Genomic DNA, 18,654 nt, shown 5'->3' with positions numbered 1-18,654 from the left:
CCGTTCACCCATTTCTCTTACCACCCTGCTTCTTGGAACCACCAATCTGTATCTATGAGTTTCGTTGTTTTTTGCGGGGGGTAGGGGTTGCTTGTTTAGGGTTTTTTTTGTTTAGTGGTTTTTTTTTTGTCTTTGTCTGGCTTCTTTTGCTTAACATAATGCCCCCATGGTCCATCCATGTTGTTGCGAATAGCAAGATTTCATTCTTTTTTATGGCTGGATAGTATTCTGTTGTGTGTGTATATACCACAGTTTTTTTATTGGTCCATTCATGGGCACTTAGGTTGGTCCCATATCTTGACTATTATAAATAATGTTGCAGTGAACATAGGATGTCTCTATGAGATATTGATTTCATTTCCTTTCGATAATAATATACCCTGTAGTGAGATTACTGGTTATGGTAGTTCTATTTTTAATTTTTTGAGGAACCTCCATACTGTGTTCCATAGTGGTTATGCCAATTTACATTCCCACCAATACTGTACAAGGGTTCCCTTTTCCATATCTTCGCTAACACTTGTTATTTCTTGTCTTTTTGATAATAGCCATTCTAACAGGTATGCGGTGGTATCTCATTGTGGTTTTGATTTGCATTTCCCTTAAAACCAATGATGTTGAACATCTTTTCATGTATCTGTTGGCCATCTGTATGTCGTCTTTGGGAAATGTCTATTCAGATCTGCCCATTTTTTATTTGAATTGTTTGGATTTTTTTTGCTATTGACTTGTATGAATTCTTTATATACCGGGGGGTGCCAGAAAAAAATGTATAGAAGTAAACACTTTGGTCAGCATTGCTAAAGCAGTAGTTTGTTGTAATCAGAAGTGCCTGCGCGCTGACCTAATGGCTCACTTGTTTAAGAATGCCAGCTCTGAGCAACAGGGTTGCCGGTTCGATTCCCACAGGCCGCTGAGCTGCGCCTGAGCTACCAACAGATGGTAGGATGGCTCAGCTGGTGAGAGTACGTGCTCCTATCAATGTTGCCAGTTTGACTCCCACATGGGATGGTGGGTTATGCCCACCCGCGACTAATATTGAACATGGCACCTTGAGCTGAGCTGCCCTGAGCTAGCTGCACCCTCCACAACTAGGATTGAAGGACAACAACTTGGCTGTTCCCTTCCCCAATTCCCCAATAAAATCTTTAAAAAATAAAGAAGTGTCTGGACATTGATGGTAACCACTTAGAGCACCTTTTGTAATTGCAGAAGTCAAACGTGACTTGTATTCATCTTTTGTTATCAATATATATGATTACAATTTTAAAATTTTTATTTTCTTAAAATGTGTATACATTTTTTTGGCACCCTCTGTATTTTTGGATATTAGCCCCTTAAGAGATATGTGATTTGCAATTATTTTCTCCCATTCAGTAGGTTGCCTTTTAATTTTGTTGATGGTTTCCTTTGTTGTGCAGAAGCTTTTTAGTTTGTAGTCTTGCTTGTTTGTTTTTGCTTTTGTTAGATTGTAGTTTTAAAATGAAGTATGCCTCTTTAAAAATATTGGTTAAATAACCTTAGTGTATACTGTCTGACAGTACTGGCAAGACATCTGTAAAAGAACTGTCCTTGCTCTCAAGGTCGCCTCAATTTAATAGGGGAGACAATGATTAGAATATGATAAAAAGTACATGATGGAAGCCTGGACATTGGCCCTGTGTTAGGGGTTTAGGTGGTAGACATCTGGTTTTGCATATGTGATTTGTTCACCTGGTGGGAAGTTGAGCATAGAGCTGCTCAGAGTGTGGCTCGAGGCCTGGCTCTGGTCTTTGAACTGTTGCTAGCCCTAGATGAATACAGAAAATGGCATTAAGTGTTTGGAAACTTGTAACAATTTGATATTGCCACATTTTAATGGAATTTTTAAAAAATATCTGCCTGTAACAGATTAGAATTAAAAATGGACCTTTACCAGCTGAGAAGTATACTCCTGTAGCACAAGTTGGGGCTAAATACTTTTCATTCTCATAAAGTTGAATACTGTAAAGTCATACAACGTGGACTATTAACTTTTGGATCGCAAGTTAGAGTTTTCTCCTATTGGTATAGTATAGATAGTAAATAAATACCAGTCAAGCAACATAGCAAAGTATTATAGAAACACAGATGGAAGCATGCAGCCCCGATTCATATTCCAGTTCCAACACTTCCGAGCCTGTTTACTTTTCTGTAATAGGATAATATATCCCTCGTTGGGATTGTTTGGAAGATAGAGCTAAAGGATAAGGAATAATAGTGTAATTTGTTGATAAATGAAAGCAAAATGTAAAAATGGTGCCTTTTTACCCAAATCAAAACTGGTATAAGGAATCCAAAGATCCTAAAAGGGGTCCTATACCCACACTACCTGAACCATGGTGATTGCTGCACTTAAATAATATTTTTCGGAGTAAATGCTGGAGTACAGTCTTTCTTATGATTTCACTATTTCTAATTCATGTGGAAGCATTTCTGTATGTACAAAATTAAGTTCCATGAAATTGTGATTTTTAAGTTTATATTAAAACAGCATATAAGCGTATTACATTAGTGTATTTTGTATTTAATTCCTACTACTGTTTAAAAATGAACAATACTTTTTATATGTTTTTAAAAGCTTCTGTATTTTAGTTCTGCTTTGAAAAAACTTTTTAAATTATATTTAATAGGAATGGATTCAGCAGAACAACATTTTATCCATAGTTTTGCGAGATAGTCTTCATCAACCACAGTATGTAGAAAAGCTAGAGAAGATTCTTCGTTTTGTCATCAAAGAAAAAGCTCTGACCTTACAAGATCTTGATAATATCTGGGCGGCACAGGTAAGGATTTTGAAATGGTGGTTTTTATGGATTTTAAAAGAAGGATACTGGGGGAGTGTGAAAAAAAAAATAGAGAGTGGGGAAAAAAAAGAAAGGTACTAAAAACTAAGGAAATATAGTAGTTGTTACGAAATGGGATGAAGGCTTACATCATTTGACTTTTAGTATGTTTAAATACTTATTGTTTACAGAAATCCTGTCAGGAATCTTTCCGAAATAGTCAAAAATTTTTGAAAAGAAAGTATTTCATCGTCTACTGCATGTTTTTGGTAATTTGTAGGTGGCAATTTGTAGTTGTTTTTAAATTAGAAACAAAGAGCACTATAATAAGGAATGTGAAAACAGTAACATAATAAGGAATGTATTGAAAGCATAAGACATCTATAATTGGTTTCCTCATAAACTTAATACAAAGAATAAAAACATGTCAGGAGGGTTAAATCACTAGATTATTTATAAAGAACTATAATAATCCAAAGAATAAGCAAACTTGCTGGTTTCAGAGCTGGAAACGCTATGATTCCTTTGATTATCTTAATGACAAGTTTGTACTCATGGATCACTTGGGAAATATTGAATTCTAGATTTGCAAAACTTTTGTTTTTTGAGTGTACAGAAATCAAGAAAACATTCAGTTTTGCCATTCAGGGCTTAAGGTTCCAGTTTTGAAACAATACCACTGGCATGCCTTATTTTTTTTCCTACGTGCAGTGTTAAAATTGACTCATTATATTCAATAAACTATACTGAAGTGTCACATGAATTCCCAAAGTATGCATTAACTATGTATATCAAAAAATTGAGTTGTCAGGTTTAAGATGGCAGTTATAAAGCATTTAAAATGTTACAAATTTTCTTGTGTTACACAGTTAGATGAAGGAGTGGGGAATACTTTATTAATTAATAGTTGTCAGCAGGCAGTATGCACTACTTATCTGCTGTTCAAATTTTAGTATGCTAAGATTTTGATTGCTTTTCTTTGGTTTTTCAATAGGCGGGAAAGCATGAAGCCATTGTGAAGAATGTACATGACCTATTGGCAAAGTTGGCATGGGATTTCTCTCCTGAACAACTTGATCATCTTTTCGATTGTTTTAAGGTAATAGTTAACATAGTAAAGTAGTACCATTTCATTTTTAATAGCATTAATTCATTAGATCTGTATGTTGCTTTTAACCAATAAATGCTTCATTAGAAATCATTGAACAATTTCTGGTGTGAAGGAATCAGCCATTGTTTTCCCAATGAGAACTTGATGTTCCTTTTTATAATAACAGCCCTCATAAATAAGTAATCCCCACCCACCCAAAAAAACCCACAAAAAACCTCAGGTTAATTTGGATTCCTTTCCCCTAGAAGTTGGTATTTTAATTGTAGGTTCAACTGAACTGTAGGACTTTAGAGAAGGATGTTAGGTTGTAATGAAAAATACGAGTTGACAGCAAGGGATTACCAATACCTTGGCATTCTGGGATTGACATACACAGCCAAATTGGAAATTAATTCATGGACTTACTGGAAATGTCATTTATAAGATAGCCCAAGAGTCCCTACAATCTTATCTGCCATCATGTACTTTTAAAGGTCATACTGTGTAGTGGTCTCTCTCCAGTTGCTAGTATTGGGTTTGTAAAAAGCCAAATGATTGGTGAATTTGTGGATCAAGAACTCAGGGCCTTATGGCAGTGAACACAAAGGGGTGTTTTTTTAACAGCTGACATTTGATCACAAAGGTATCTTGTTAAAAAATAACAATTATATTGACTGCTGGTGGGAATGTAGTTGCTACAACCAGTTGGGAAAGTAGTTTGGTTTTTCTAGAACACTGTAAGTCTCTCATGAATCATCTGTTTGATTTTTTGAATGTATGCTCTGAAGAAACTCATGCATGTGTGCACCAGGATACACGTTCAACATTTGTAGTAGAATTATTTGCAATAGCAAAAAACTGTGTAGAATGGATAAATTGTAGAATATTCATATAATGAAACACTTCACAACATTGTAAATGTCAGTGTAATAATTCCATTGAAAGGCTTTTTTGTAATTCACTTAATCAACCTTCTACTCTTTGCCATTAGGTGGATTTCGGTTTATTTTCCAATGAACACTGATTAGCAACTTGATACACACAGCTTTTCTCATATTATTCAGCAACATTCTTGGCCTCTACTCATTAGATGCCACCAGCAGAGCCTACTCCCCATTGTATAAACTGAACATTTTTAAAATGACATTTTAAACTGATAAGAACAGATACTACACTTGATCTTAAATAACATTTTAGATATTTTTTACCCCGTTTTAGAGTTATTAAATGAGTACTCTTGTTAATTGAAGTAGCATTGTATCATTCCTATGTAAGTTAGAAATTATTTTTCTTTGTTAATAACACTTTGTTATAGATTTTTTTTAAATGTGTAATACACATTGCTCTGTAATTGGCTTTTTTTATTATGAAAATTTTTGTGTATGAGGTTTCTTTGCCATCTTTTAATATAATTTTAAAGTCACAAATAAGACTGAATTAAGGCAGTGGTTTTTAAACAGGGCTGATTCTGCACCCCCCGGAGATATTTGGCAATCTGTCTCTGGTGTCACAGCAGGAAGAGGAGTTGCTACTGGCTTTTAGTGAGTAGAGGCCAGGGGTGCTGCTAAACATCCTAAAATGCACAGATAGCCCCCCACAACAAAGAATTTTTCAGCTCAAAATGTCAATGGTACTGAGGTTGAGAAATCCTGATCTAAGGTATTTAACTGTAAATAGACATTTTCTTTTTTTCCTGGAGTTTAGGTCACCTATGCTTATGTCTCAGATATCACTTGAATAATTCTGTGCTCACTATGTTGTTTTTCTGATGAATACAGTTAATCTGGTGACAGTTTAAGCTGTGACAAATATGTGTTGTTTTCATGTCATTAAATTATTTTTCTAGGCCAGTTGGACAAATGCAAGTAAAAAGCAACGTGAAAAGCTGCTTGAGCTGATACGTCGTCTTGCAGAAGATGATAAAGATGGTGTGATGGCACACAAAGTGTTGAACCTCCTGTGGAATCTTGCCCACAGTGATGATGTGCCTGTAGACATCATGGACCTGGCTCTCAGTGCCCACATAAAAATACTAGATTATAGTTGCTCCCAGGTAAGAGGATGCTGCTTTGCTCACTTTTTGTTACCTTTCTCCTTCACAATTAGGATCGTTTAGATACAGAATAGTTTCAGGTTATTCCAACCTTATATTTGAAGCTATCTTCAAGAATTGACTTACTTTCTTCATGTAAGTTTGCCTCCTCTTCTTAGGTGTCTGTGTCAAAGTTTTATGTATCACCTGAAAAGCATTTTAGTCTTGGGAGGGAGGCAGTATAAACAACACCGATTATACAGTGGCAGTATTGTCAAATGTGTGGTACTGAAGTATCAGTTTCAGATAGATCAGATGTAAAATATTAAAGCTTAGTAGGAACTTTATAGGTAAGAGAAGTTAGGTTTTCTTTGCTTATAAGGAAGATAAGAAAAAATAATAAAATTCCCACAAAGGTAAAACATTTAATGCCTTCCCTATGAGCAAATCACACAATAGCTTCCCTGCATTCTAACTTGTAGTATGTGTATCTTTTAATTCATGGTACAATGAACATTGCTGAATAACTAATTTCTCACTTGTTAAAACTATTTGCTACACTGATGAAGTGAAATTTAGGAAGGAGCTAAGAAAATAAGCTCAAGTAGGTGTATGTGATTCAGATGCTACTCAGTATTTGACTACTTGCTGTGACAGTTAATTAAGTGTATTAAATAGTAATAAGAGCCTTGAGCTTACATTATTTCTTTAAATGGAGACATATACACACAGATAAAATAATCCAAACTTAAAATTAAGTACACAAACCTGCATTTCTGATTACTGTTGACTTAGGGAAAGGAGTAAAGTAAATAAGGTTTGAGAAGTAAAATATCATACATGAAACAATTTTGACTTTATAACATTAATTTTTAACTGTCCTCTTATCTGTTTCTATCCCTTTTTCTCCTTGTCTATATGTGGATATGTCCTTATTTTGATTTTTGGTGAATTTCTTTTTAACTTAGTTGCCATTCTATTATTTCTTCATAAAATACAAATTTTCAGTGTTATTCACTGTAATAAAAGCTAACTGTAATAGAAGTGTAACAATTAGGGTTACATATTATTGCTGAATTTTATTACATGGCAGAATCTCTGAAAACATTGAATAAAGCTAAATGCCCACCTGGCAAAATTAAAATCAACGTTTGTGTCAGTGTGCGTAATACCTAGTAACTATATACCTTTGTGTAGACATATCTGAGTCTGTCATGTTCAGCTTTTATAATAGTGGTTTGCTTTTTGGAGTTCTGATAGTAAATGTGAAATAAAAAAGCTTAAAGCAGCTTTTAAAATTACCGTTATTAAACTCTTTACTGCAGTTACAGCATAGTGTTTGTGATGCTAATCTTATAAGAGAAGCTCTGTTTTGTAATTCTCAAAGTAATTTGAAGGTGGACTTCTCCCATGTATTGACCTATATAAAACATTGAAATTGTTTGTTTAAGGACCGTGACACACAGAAGATCCAGTGGATAGATCGCTTTATAGAAGAACTTCGTACAAATGACAAATGGGTCATTCCCGCACTGAAACAAATTAGAGAAATTTGTAGTTTGTTTGGTGAAGCACCTCAAAATTTGAGGTAAGGCTTTTAACAGAAAATTTCAGTATTATTACTTATATATTTTATTGAAAAGAAGCAGCATTTTCAGTTGGTAAAAGCAAATTTAAATGAGAAAATTAGACTGGGGTGACAGGAGGCTAAGAGAAGGGTTAATTTGGAGCAAAAGATTCTTTTATCATATCCACCTCCTCGATGTTATTGATGAGGAAGTAAGCAACAGTTAAGTGACATGTATCAGAATCAAAATGATAATATTGCCTTCAGGTTCTTGGTTCAGAATTACCTCTTATTTCCAGCAAGTATGCCAGATAATTTCATGGTATATGTTGTTGTACCTCGTAATCTCATTCCTCATTTCAGTTTTTCCTTCCTCTTTGTTTCCTTCTTTTCCCAGTTTCTACCTTTTATTTCATATTATAGTGTATTTCTTAGAGACCTTATTGTTTCCTTAGTTGGCTTACTATGAAATATTTAACAATTTATTAACTCTGTAACGTTCTATAGACGTTTTCAAAGTAAAATAAACCTATCGTTTTTAAATAATTAACATTAATTATAAAGACTGGACTGCAAGTATGTTTAAATGATGAAAGATGACAAGATATAGTTTAGAAAAATTTTTTCTGATTTAGCTAAATTTCTGTTAAATAACTGTCTTTAAATATGTTATCTTACATGCTAAATCTGATTACTGTAATAATTTGTCCTTGTATTGTTTGGTTTAAGAGTTCGAACTGATAACAGAAAAGGAAAAAGAATGTGGAAAGAAAAAGAGCTAGGTGTAGTGCAAAGGATATTCACAGTGGAGTCAGGATTCCTGTCTGTGACACTTGTGTCTAACCAGTCATTCATTTGGTAAAGATTCTCTGATCTAAAGAAATGTGTTTTTCTTATGTATAAAATTAAATGATTGCCAAGGTCCATTACAGCTCTAGATTATTATGATTATGCCTAACACGGAAGTATAAAAGGCCACATATATTTTGGTTTTAACGATTGAACTTTGTCTCATTTTTTTTAACAATTGAACTTTGTCTCATTTTTTTCCCCAGTGCTAGAAAAACAATATGAAATCAGAAAAGCTATTATAGGAATAAACAGTAGAGAAAATTTAGATGTATATCAATTTATTAACAGTAACATTTATTTGAAGGACATATTTTTATTACATTTGGCCCTCTGTACAGTAGTACATTCATTTATTGCAGATAGACACAGTAGTTTACATACTCTCCCAAGGTGCAGTGGCTTCATCTGCACGAGGATAGTAATGGCTATGAGAGTTGGTTTCAAAGAAGATGGCGAAATAGGTTGGAAAGGAACTAGATGTCTTTCTGGTGATACCTATGGGAAACCTTGGCTACACACCAAGTGTCCCCAGAATGTACCTTGAATGGCTAATAAAATTTTACTGAAAATATTTTTTTATTCTCCATTATAATTGCAGCACAATCTTTGTGATGCTAATCTTGGCAAGGAGTGTGTCTTTTATAATTCTGGTGGTAATCACGTAAATTTAAACAACTGATTTGGTACTAGCATAGTTAGTACAGGAGTAGAAATCAATCATTCAAGCACATTGGTGTGAAATTGGAGAATATTCATGCCTATATTTTGTGTAAAATAACCATGGAATAAATCTTATTTTTTCAGGCATTTTTTAAAAAATTGCTTGATATTGTCAGTAAAGTAAATGGCCAAAGGTGTAATTCTATTATAAAGGAAACCATTTTAAGTTTTTAAATTAGTAGCTAAGAATTTAGATTATATAAGGTCTTTTGATTCCAACAGAGTTTAATTGCCTAATTATATTGTTAAGTTCTTCTCGTTTCAGTCAAACTCAGCGAAGTCCCCATGTATTTTATCGCCATGACTTAATCAATCAACTTCAGCACAATCATGCCCTAGTTACTTTGGTAGCAGAAAACCTTGCAACTTACATGGAAAGCATGAGACTGTATGCTAGAGGTATGTATTGTAAGTTAATATGAACTATGGGAAATAACAGCAACTTCTCAGTTTTTTGGAAGGGGGCATTAATTACCTTAAAAATGACAACAAATGTATTTTGTGTTCCTTTATGAGCTTATGATCCACTTTACTCTTAACTTTTACACACCCTGACTCCAGGCCAGCACTTCAAGGCTCTTTACTAAGTGCTTGCCTTCCCCATTTTCTTTGTTAAATTGATTTCTTTTTATTCTCTGCCTGGGAGCTGTGCCTTCCTGTACTACAATTGGTTATTACCTTCTTAGGTATGTATTTGACTCATTGTCAACCTTGGTTTCCTTACTACCAGCATGGTTACCTTTTCAAGAAAACTTTTTGTCTGTCTGCGTCTATTATATATATTCTAGTTTTGTTTTTTATAATCCTAAACCTTTGTTTCATATGTGCTTCAGACTTTAATGAATTAAAAATTCACGAATATTGAGATGCAAGGCTACAAGAAGCCATATGTTTACATTGGTTTTCAGTATGAAAAGTGTCCTGTGGGTTGTTTATTTTGTTTGTTTGTTTGTTTGTTTGTGTTTTTTTTTTTTAGCTGAGCCATCCTGCCACCTGTTGGCAGCTCAGCTCGGGCTGGACTCGAAGCGCTGTTGCTCAGAGCTCCAACTCTTGAGCGAGCTCTTAACCAACTGAGCCACTCGGCCGGCCCTTGTCCTGTGGTTTTAACAGCTGGTTTTTAAGTGCCTGCTATATGTGGAGCTGTTTCAGTGCTCTTTTGCCCTCTGACATTTGTATCTGAATCTGAGTCTGCTAGAGTACAGATCTGTTATTAGTACGTATTCCTATTTTTTGCCAAATTCATAGCCCCCGCCCCAGTAAAACCAAAAAGCTGTAGGCTCAAGTTTGTTCCCCTTAACCACAGAAAGAAAACTTTGTTACCAGTATCAGAGATAGAATTGAACATAATGGTTACTGAACATACCACTCTTTTAAAATGTTATAGTAGAGTCTGCAGAAGCCAATAGTATATTTTGAAAATGAGGATATTTTTAATACTCATTATTTGAAGAGCAGGTAGACTCTTGGCATTGTTGAATAAAATCCCAAGGTACTTCTAAAGCATGAGATTTTTTTTCCCTTAACACTTATATACATTCCCATATGAAATTCAGATAAACATAATTGAAAAATGAAGCAGCTCTTCAGATACCCCTACTGATTTTGTTGACTCTTGTTTCCTCCTCAGCAATAGATTATGGAGCTAGATAAGAAATCGAAGCATCAGGCAGCTAATAGGCAGCAGGCAATGATCTTTTGTCATTTCAGTGCTAAATTCCTTCTAAGCAGCATGATAGAACAATCTGTGCAACATAGGCATGCGCCCATGTGAGTTATGTTCTGTACCAAATGCAATCAAAATCTGAGAGAGGCGCAGTAGGTTTGCATGTAGTACACTCAGGCACATAGGCTCAGTTTAACATACCTGATTCTTATGATCTCTCCTTGTTGGTATAAAGCCCTCCTAGATGTCAATTCAGTCCTTGCCCCCAAATGGAGCCATATAAATCATGTGCTGCAGTGCTAATTTTTATTTCATTTGCATATGGTGTTGCATTTAATTTCATTGTCAGAGGTTGAGAACCCTGCTGTTGGGGAGGTCAGGAAAAGGTGCATATGCAGTTTGGCCTCAGTAGAGTTGTCTGCCCTATTTTAGTCAAATTCCATGAGTCATTGCCTCACCTGAATTTCATGGTCACAAGAATGTTTTCAGTCTTCAGTTTCTCCTCCTTATATTGTCTGTATCTCCACAAAGTAAGAGATGTGAATCTGCACAGTCAGATTGCCTAGCTTCGAAATGTGACCCAGACATACAACCTTGGGCAAGTTATTTATGCTAGAATGATGTCTGATACATAATAAGCTCTTGAGAGGTTTCTCTCTGACTAGCCTCGATACCTTTTCCTCCTCTGTTACAGTATTCTTTTGATTAATACTGATAAGTCTTCAGATACTTAAATATGGGGGGAAAGTAATTTTTTTAAGCTAGTAAAATTCTCCTGTTAAACTTTTCGTAGTATTAAATCATTTCTGTGGTTACATCAACTACCAATTTCTGAATTTGCAATTCTAAAGTAAATTAACAGTTTTTTCCTCTGTATAATAAAAGTATTGCATGGATCCCATTAGGTATGAGACATTATTCAGCAGAATAACATCAGGCTTCCACAGTTCACTGTTATCTCAATTTCTGATAACTGTTTCACCAATATTTAGTATTTGACCTGTCCATGTTTCATCTCCACTAGAATCTTCAGCTTTGGGGAAAAAAATGTTTCTTCAGTAGTATGGTCAGCTGATTCTCACCTCCTCTTTTAACATCATTTCGATAAAGTAATAAACTGACTCTCCAATATTTCCCTCCCAATATTTACTCATGTGTTCGCACTACTAGTGCCTTGAAGCACTGGTTCTTACCAAGTCATTCTTAAAGTTTTTCATGTGTATACAACAAAGTATGAAACCACCTTTCAGTTTTCACTCAACTTCTACCTCATTGGTAGGATAGTTCTTGTATTAACTTGAACACTCATTGAAAGTTTTATTTACCATTTTTTCCTGGTTTCCGGTAGAATTGGAAGACTTGTCGTCATGGTAGGTCACATTTTTGCATTCTGTTTTCTAAGGACTTGCCACTTTCAGTTACCTCTTCCCAGTCTCTTACATCCCAAACTAGCAGTTTTTAGAAACATTTTTTTCCTGTAAAAAGATTTCTCTGAATGTTATTCACCAACTGTTTTCTGTGTTAGGATGTAGATCCTAGGCTAGATTTTCTCAGTAGCCCTGGCTCACTCCTACACATCAGCCACGAAGTACTGTTAAGTCTGTGGGTTCTTTGTGATTTAAAAAAATATTAAGCAAGTATCCATTTATTAACAGTTTACAGCTCTCTGGAGTAATGGGTATTTCTAGGGCTGGTGCAGGGAAATGACACGACAATCCTTGAACACCTCATTTCACAAAGCAAGAAAGTGCTCAAAGAATCATGTTGGCATGTCAAAAAAAATAGAAGTTGGCTCTTACTAGCCAAACTGGGTCAAGATAAATAATGAAAATAAACTAAACCCATTAAATAAAATACAAACCCTTCAGTCTATACTGAAAGAAAGGGAAATACCAACTAATAAATGTAGACCATAATTTTGATTTAAAAAAACAAAGGAGTGAGGGATTTAACTTGAATGGTGGCAATGAGATGCTGAGTAGACCTTTTTCTTATCAAAACCATTTAACGGGAAAATTGTTATATTTTTTTTGGTTTTTATTTTTTAAGATTTTATTGGGGAATTGGGGGAAGGGGAACAGACAAGTTGCTGTCCTTTTGTTCTTCAGCCTAGTTGTGGAGGATGTTGCTTCACTGGCCCAAGTTGGCACCATCATTGCGCTCTTCCCAGGTGAGGCAGATCAGTTGCCGGCTTCTGGACGGCCGCTCACTGCAGCCGCTGGCCGCTCACTCTGGCTGCTGGCTACACATGGTAGCCCATGGCAACCCACTGCAGCAGGGGTTGCAGCCTACGCCGTCACCGGCGACTCATGGCAGCCCCGCTCCAGGTTGAGCTGTTGTTCAGCATCTTAGCTGTAGAGGGCAGTGTCACTGGCCCTCACATGTGGGATCTGAACCGGAGCCCTCTGGCGTCCCAGGCCAGCTAGCTCTTAACCAACGCGCCACTCGGCCGGCCTGGAAAAATTATTTTTAAAACAATCATTTAAAGGATCTGGGAATTGTCCTAAGGGGATATAGCAAGTGGGAAAACATTTATTCAAGAAAATCTGCCATATTTCGGAAAGAACAGGAAGAGTCTGTAGGATTTGAGCCACAACCGATTTCCTCTCCCACAGTTGCCAGTCTGTCTATAGCCATGGTTCTACCACAGGAAGGGCAGGCTATTGGCATTTCTTATCTTCCCCTGTCCTGTAGTACAGAAGCTCTATTTTAGGTATTCATTTAGAAGGCTGAGAGTTCCTCATGCCTCTTAATGCCTCATCATAGGGCAGAAACTTGATTCCAGGCCTGGCAGGCTGAGAATACAGGAGCCCTGATGACCCCCCACCACAGCTTGTTCATAAGGGGGACATTCCATGCCAGAAGGGACAAACTGAGAAAATCAGAGTCCGTGCCGCCTCCTCACACACAGCAACATCGCTTATCGAGCCAGGGGTCTTATTACTCTGGGAGAAGCCGCCTGCTGTACTGCCGGTAGCTCCTGTGCAGTGGTCCAGAGGTTCTCAGAGGGAGAGATAAGCCGTGAGGACAAAGAACTCGGCAGGTTGCCTTGAAAGGACTGACTTTATTTGGACCAGAGCATGCCATTCCTAAGGGCATTATCAAAACCAGTGGAAATACTGGGGAAGAGCAATTTTGAGGGTGCTTGTAGCTCCTTATACTCTTATCAACAAGTGAAACAGAAGAAACCAGAATTGTAACAGATCTAGAGAAAGACAGCCAAGATAAGCCCTCCTCGGATCACAGTCAACCCTTGGGGTCCAGGGATGTTGTGTATATGTATTCGGCTGCACCCACTCAGAAATCAAAGTACAACCTGGGGCAGGTTGAAAACATTCCTCAATGTACAAGTGTGTATAAGAAAATAATTCCATTTAGGATAGCTTTTTAAAAAATCAAATACTTAGGAATAAATTGAACTAAAGTAGTACAAAACTTGTACACCAAAAAGTACAGAATAACATTGATGAAGGAATTGAAAGAGCTAAATAAATGGAAAGACATCCCATTATCATGAAATGGAAGGCTTAATATTGTTAAGGTGGCAGTACTCTGCAAGTTGACCTATAGATTTAACATAATCCCTATAAAAATCCCCTTTTTTTACTTTTTACAGAAGCTGATCCTAAAAATTATAGAAATGCAAGTGACCTTAAGAGCCAAAACAATCTTGGTGATAAAAATCACAGTTGGCTGACTCATACTTACTGATTTCAAAACTCTCTACAAAATAACAGTAATCAAGATAGTGCAGTACTGACATAAGGATCGATACATGCATCAGTGGAATACAATTGACAGTCCAGAAATAAACCATTACAATTATGATCAATATATAAGAACTCTTATAACTCAACAATTAAAAGACAACCCAATTAGAAATGGGCAGAGGATCTGTATTGACATTTCTCCAAAGATAAATGGCCAATAGGCACATAAAAAGATGATCAATTTCATTAGTTATTAGGGAAATGCAAATCAAAACCTCAGTGAGAAACTACATTACACCTACTAGGATGACAAAAATTAAGACAACAGCAAGTGTTGGCAAGAATGTGCAGAAATTGGAGCTTTCGTATGTTGCTTGTGGGATTTTAAAGTGGTGCCGACATCTTGATAAACAGTTTGGCAGTTCCTCAAAATGGTAAACAATTTACCATATGATTCACTCCTAGTTATATACCCAAGTAAAATAAAAACATGCAAAAACTTGAACATGAATGTTTAAAACAGCATTGTTCATGATACCCAGAAAAGTGGAAACAACCCAGATGTGTCCATCATTTGATGAATGGATAAATAATATGTTGTATATCCATACAGTGGAATACTATTCAGCAGTATAAAATGGTACAACATGAATGGACCCTGAAAACCAATATGCTAAATGGCGAAAAGACCACATATTATCTGATTTCATTTATATGAAATGTTTAAAATAGACTAAAGGCTGAAGGTGGGAGGAAATGGGGAGTAACTATGCAGGATTTCTTTTTGAAGTGATGAAAAATCTTATAAATGTAGATTGTGATAATGGTTCCACAGCTTTGTGCTAAAAACCGTTGAATAACACAGTTTAAAATGGTGGATTTTTTGGTCTTTGAATTATATCTCAATTACAGATGCTTTTTAAAAAGTGAACTTCCTCTCACAATGAGTTCTGAAATGGACTCTAGACAACTTGCAGTTTATAATGACAAGATCCAGTTTGTGTTAGCCCTAGCCATAGACACTTGAGTTAATTTAGCCTCATCTAATTTCTCCTGTGTTCAGTGGGATGGATATCTACTAGCTAGGTAGCGTGAGTCATAAATGGATCATCCTCTTAAGTTGACTGTTAACTAATCACAGTATTTGGAGCTGAATGGTTATAAGGAAAACCAGCAACCATCTTTGTGTTTTCACAGCCAGGAAGCTTTTCTGTAGTAAAGTATGGGACCTCTCCATTCCTATTTAACATAGGAGGATCTTATTTCTTGACTTTTCTTGATGATTTTTTGGCTTTTATTGAATGTTTTCAAAGTTATTTGTGTTCAGGGTCCCACGTCTTGATAAAGTGCTGGCACCTAAATAAAAAAAGGCGGTGATGCTAAAACTGGTGGGTAAAAGTTTGAGAAGAAACAAGCGAGATATTTACATAGTCTCAAGGTATCTTCCCACAAATTACTTATTAATTATGATGAGAGAAATAGTAACTTTACAGTGGAGAACCCTGATAAAACCACCTTGACCAAATAAATGACCAGTTAACATGAATACGGACCACAAAGTGACATGATGTTCCTCCTGATAATAGTACACTGAGAACATGGGGTCACTTCTGTGTTATTTGCCAGAATGCCCAGCCTGAATCTAGTAACGAAGAAACGCCCAAATTAAGCGATTTGCAAAAATATTGGAGCATAGTTTTCTAAAAGGTCAAGAAACATGAAGGACGATGAATTCTCCAGATTAAAGAAGAATAAAAAGGCATGTGCAAACTAAATGCAGTGTGTATTTAATCTTGGCTTTGGAGTAAAGAAAATATAAATGGACATTAAGAAAATTAAAATTGTCTGCAGATATTTTTGGTTATCTTTAACTTGGGGAGGAGATTTGGGCAAGGATACTATTGAAATAGTGTGGGTAGAGGCCTGAGATGCTGCTAGATATCCTACAATGCACAGGGCAGCTCAAAGAATTATCCAGCCCCAAATGTCAATAGTGTGCTGTTGAGAAACATTGGATTAGATAACAGTATTATATTAGTGTTTAATTCAATAACTGCTGTGGTTAGGTAAGAGAATACGCTTCTTGTTTGGAAATATTTATTGACGTGTTTAAGGGTAAAGGGAAATGTCTCCAACTCAATCTCAAATGATTTAGAAAAATTACACATGTACATATGTGGCGACTAATGAAGCCAATGGAGCAAAACGCAAACAACACAACTAGTGAATATGGGTAAAGGTAATAAGGGAATTCTTATTTTTGAAACTTGTCTTAAGTTTGGAATTATTAAAATTCCCCCTAAAAAGGAAACTGCCAAGTAAACAAAGCTGTGCATAAACTCTTAGTTTAAAAAAAAAAAAGTCCCTGAAGTCCATTATTTATTCAGATACTTGAAGGCGAGTGCTCTGAAAATTTTCTACATAATGGAATAGAATTTGATATTCCATCTATTGGGTCGCTGGGACAGTCATGGCATATTTTTCTATGTTTTTCAATGCAAAAATGCGTCATGACTTTCCCGGCAACCCAGTAGTTTCTTTAGAAAACTTCTTGAGAAGTTGTGCTTTAAGTCCTAAGCCCTGAGGAAATTGACTTTCATGGACGTAGACCATATGCGTTTAGGACTTTTAGTAGATGACAATAATATGTGGAAGTAGAAAGCAGTCAGAATATCATTGGGCTTTGTTCTCTTCACCAAAGCATCAAAAGCAGATGTTTCTAAACATTGTAAATGTTTCATCATTACAATATGTCAAGATTTTGTTCAGAGAAGAAACCTCACTATTTTTGGAGACTTTGATTACCTTTACTATTTCCAAAGGTTCTCACACAAGTGCACACATGTACCATAAGGTCCAGGATCTCGTATGGAATTATCAATATTTAATGCTAAAGGGAAATTGCACAATTTTTATTCCTCTATAACTTGCCAGAACTTCCTGGAAACATCAGTGATTCCCATGTGTGGTATACAGCACTTGTCAAAGCATTTGCTTTAGCTTTCTTCTGTTCCAAGCCACAAATCAACTTGACCATTTCCAAGTCATACAGCTTTTTCCAATAAAATAAAAATTCAAGCAAACCTCAAAAAAACCCTATCCTTAGTATTTTTAGGACAGTAGGTGCTTTCTAAGATTTTTTTTTTTTGCTATAGTCTTTCATTGCAAACACAGACTTTTTCACCCGTTGTATGCTGTAATGAAAGTAAAACCAACGGGTTTACTTGCTTTGTTTCATTTTTTTAAACGGAATTTCCAACTTAAGCTAGTAGGCCTAGGGACCAACACCTACCCATAATTGTGATAGAAGGGTAAGTTTTCTTGAATTTTCTGAGACTATTCTAGACTTTCATAATACATCGATGGTGATAACTATGATAACTTCCTAGGTAGACATTAGTAATATAATTTCTTTTTTATAACAATATTTTTTTCCTCCAAGAGTTTTCAGTGTAACAGGAAGGAAATTGAAGAAAAGATGTTGTCTTGGTGGTTAGTTCACGTTCACAGACCACTTAGATCACTCTTAAGCTATAATCAGAAATTGCTTCATTGTGTATGAAGATTAGGTGACGGGGTTGTAATGAAGAATTATTTTTATGGCACATTTAACATCATTTTCTTTTGATTATGTAAAAGGAAAATTAATTTTTGTGGGAAAAATAGATGACTAGAAATCACCAATAATTAGAAAAATTTGGGTTGCCTATTTTAATGATAAAAAATTAATGACTTTTTAACTGGCTTAATTTCCTTTGGTTAAAGTCGGCAGTGATGTGTGTATCCAAATATGTAATGCATGATTTTTTTTTTAACTTGCAGACCATGAAGACTATGACCCACAAACTGTGAGGCTGGGAAGTAGATACAGTCATGTTCAAGAAGTCCAAGAACGGCTTAACTTCCTTAGGTTTGTTTTAAACAATTAGTGTTGCCCTCTTTAAGGCACAGATAAAGAATGCCATGATAATATGCTGTATAGCTTAGATCCTTTTTAGGTGGCCTTTTCTCCTGGGCCACATTTTTCCAATGGAAATCATTACCTGAAAGTCACAGTACATTTCCCAATGTGTTCATTTATTAAATATTTTATTTTATTTTATTTTTTTATTTTTATTTTTTTTTAAAGATTTTTATTGGGGAATTGGGGGCATGGGAACAGTGCTGGGGAATTGGGGGAAGGGGAACAGACAAGTTGCTGTCGTTTTGTTCTTCA

General features: G+C 35.7%; 1 protein-coding gene across 1 annotated transcript in view; it reads left to right on the top strand.

Moving 5' to 3' along the window:
* Window positions 1-18,654, top strand: part of USP9X (ubiquitin specific peptidase 9 X-linked) — a 130,475-nt gene that overhangs the window by 29,163 nt on the left and 82,658 nt on the right. Inside the window, exons 9-14 of the mRNA XM_019648934.1 lie at window positions 2,652-2,804; window positions 3,799-3,903; window positions 5,741-5,947; window positions 7,378-7,514; window positions 9,331-9,464; window positions 18,261-18,352. Coding sequence (XP_019504479.1) covers window positions 2,652-2,804; window positions 3,799-3,903; window positions 5,741-5,947; window positions 7,378-7,514; window positions 9,331-9,464; window positions 18,261-18,352 — 828 coding nt within the window. The remainder of the gene's footprint in view (window positions 1-2,651; window positions 2,805-3,798; window positions 3,904-5,740; window positions 5,948-7,377; window positions 7,515-9,330; window positions 9,465-18,260; window positions 18,353-18,654) is intronic.

The sequence above is a fragment of the Hipposideros armiger genome, unplaced genomic scaffold (assembly GCF_001890085.2).
Source record: "Hipposideros armiger isolate ML-2016 unplaced genomic scaffold, ASM189008v1 scaffold_7, whole genome shotgun sequence".
Taxonomy (NCBI): Eukaryota; Metazoa; Chordata; class Mammalia; order Chiroptera; family Hipposideridae; genus Hipposideros; species Hipposideros armiger.
This window is presented reverse-complemented; position numbering and strand designations above follow the sequence as displayed.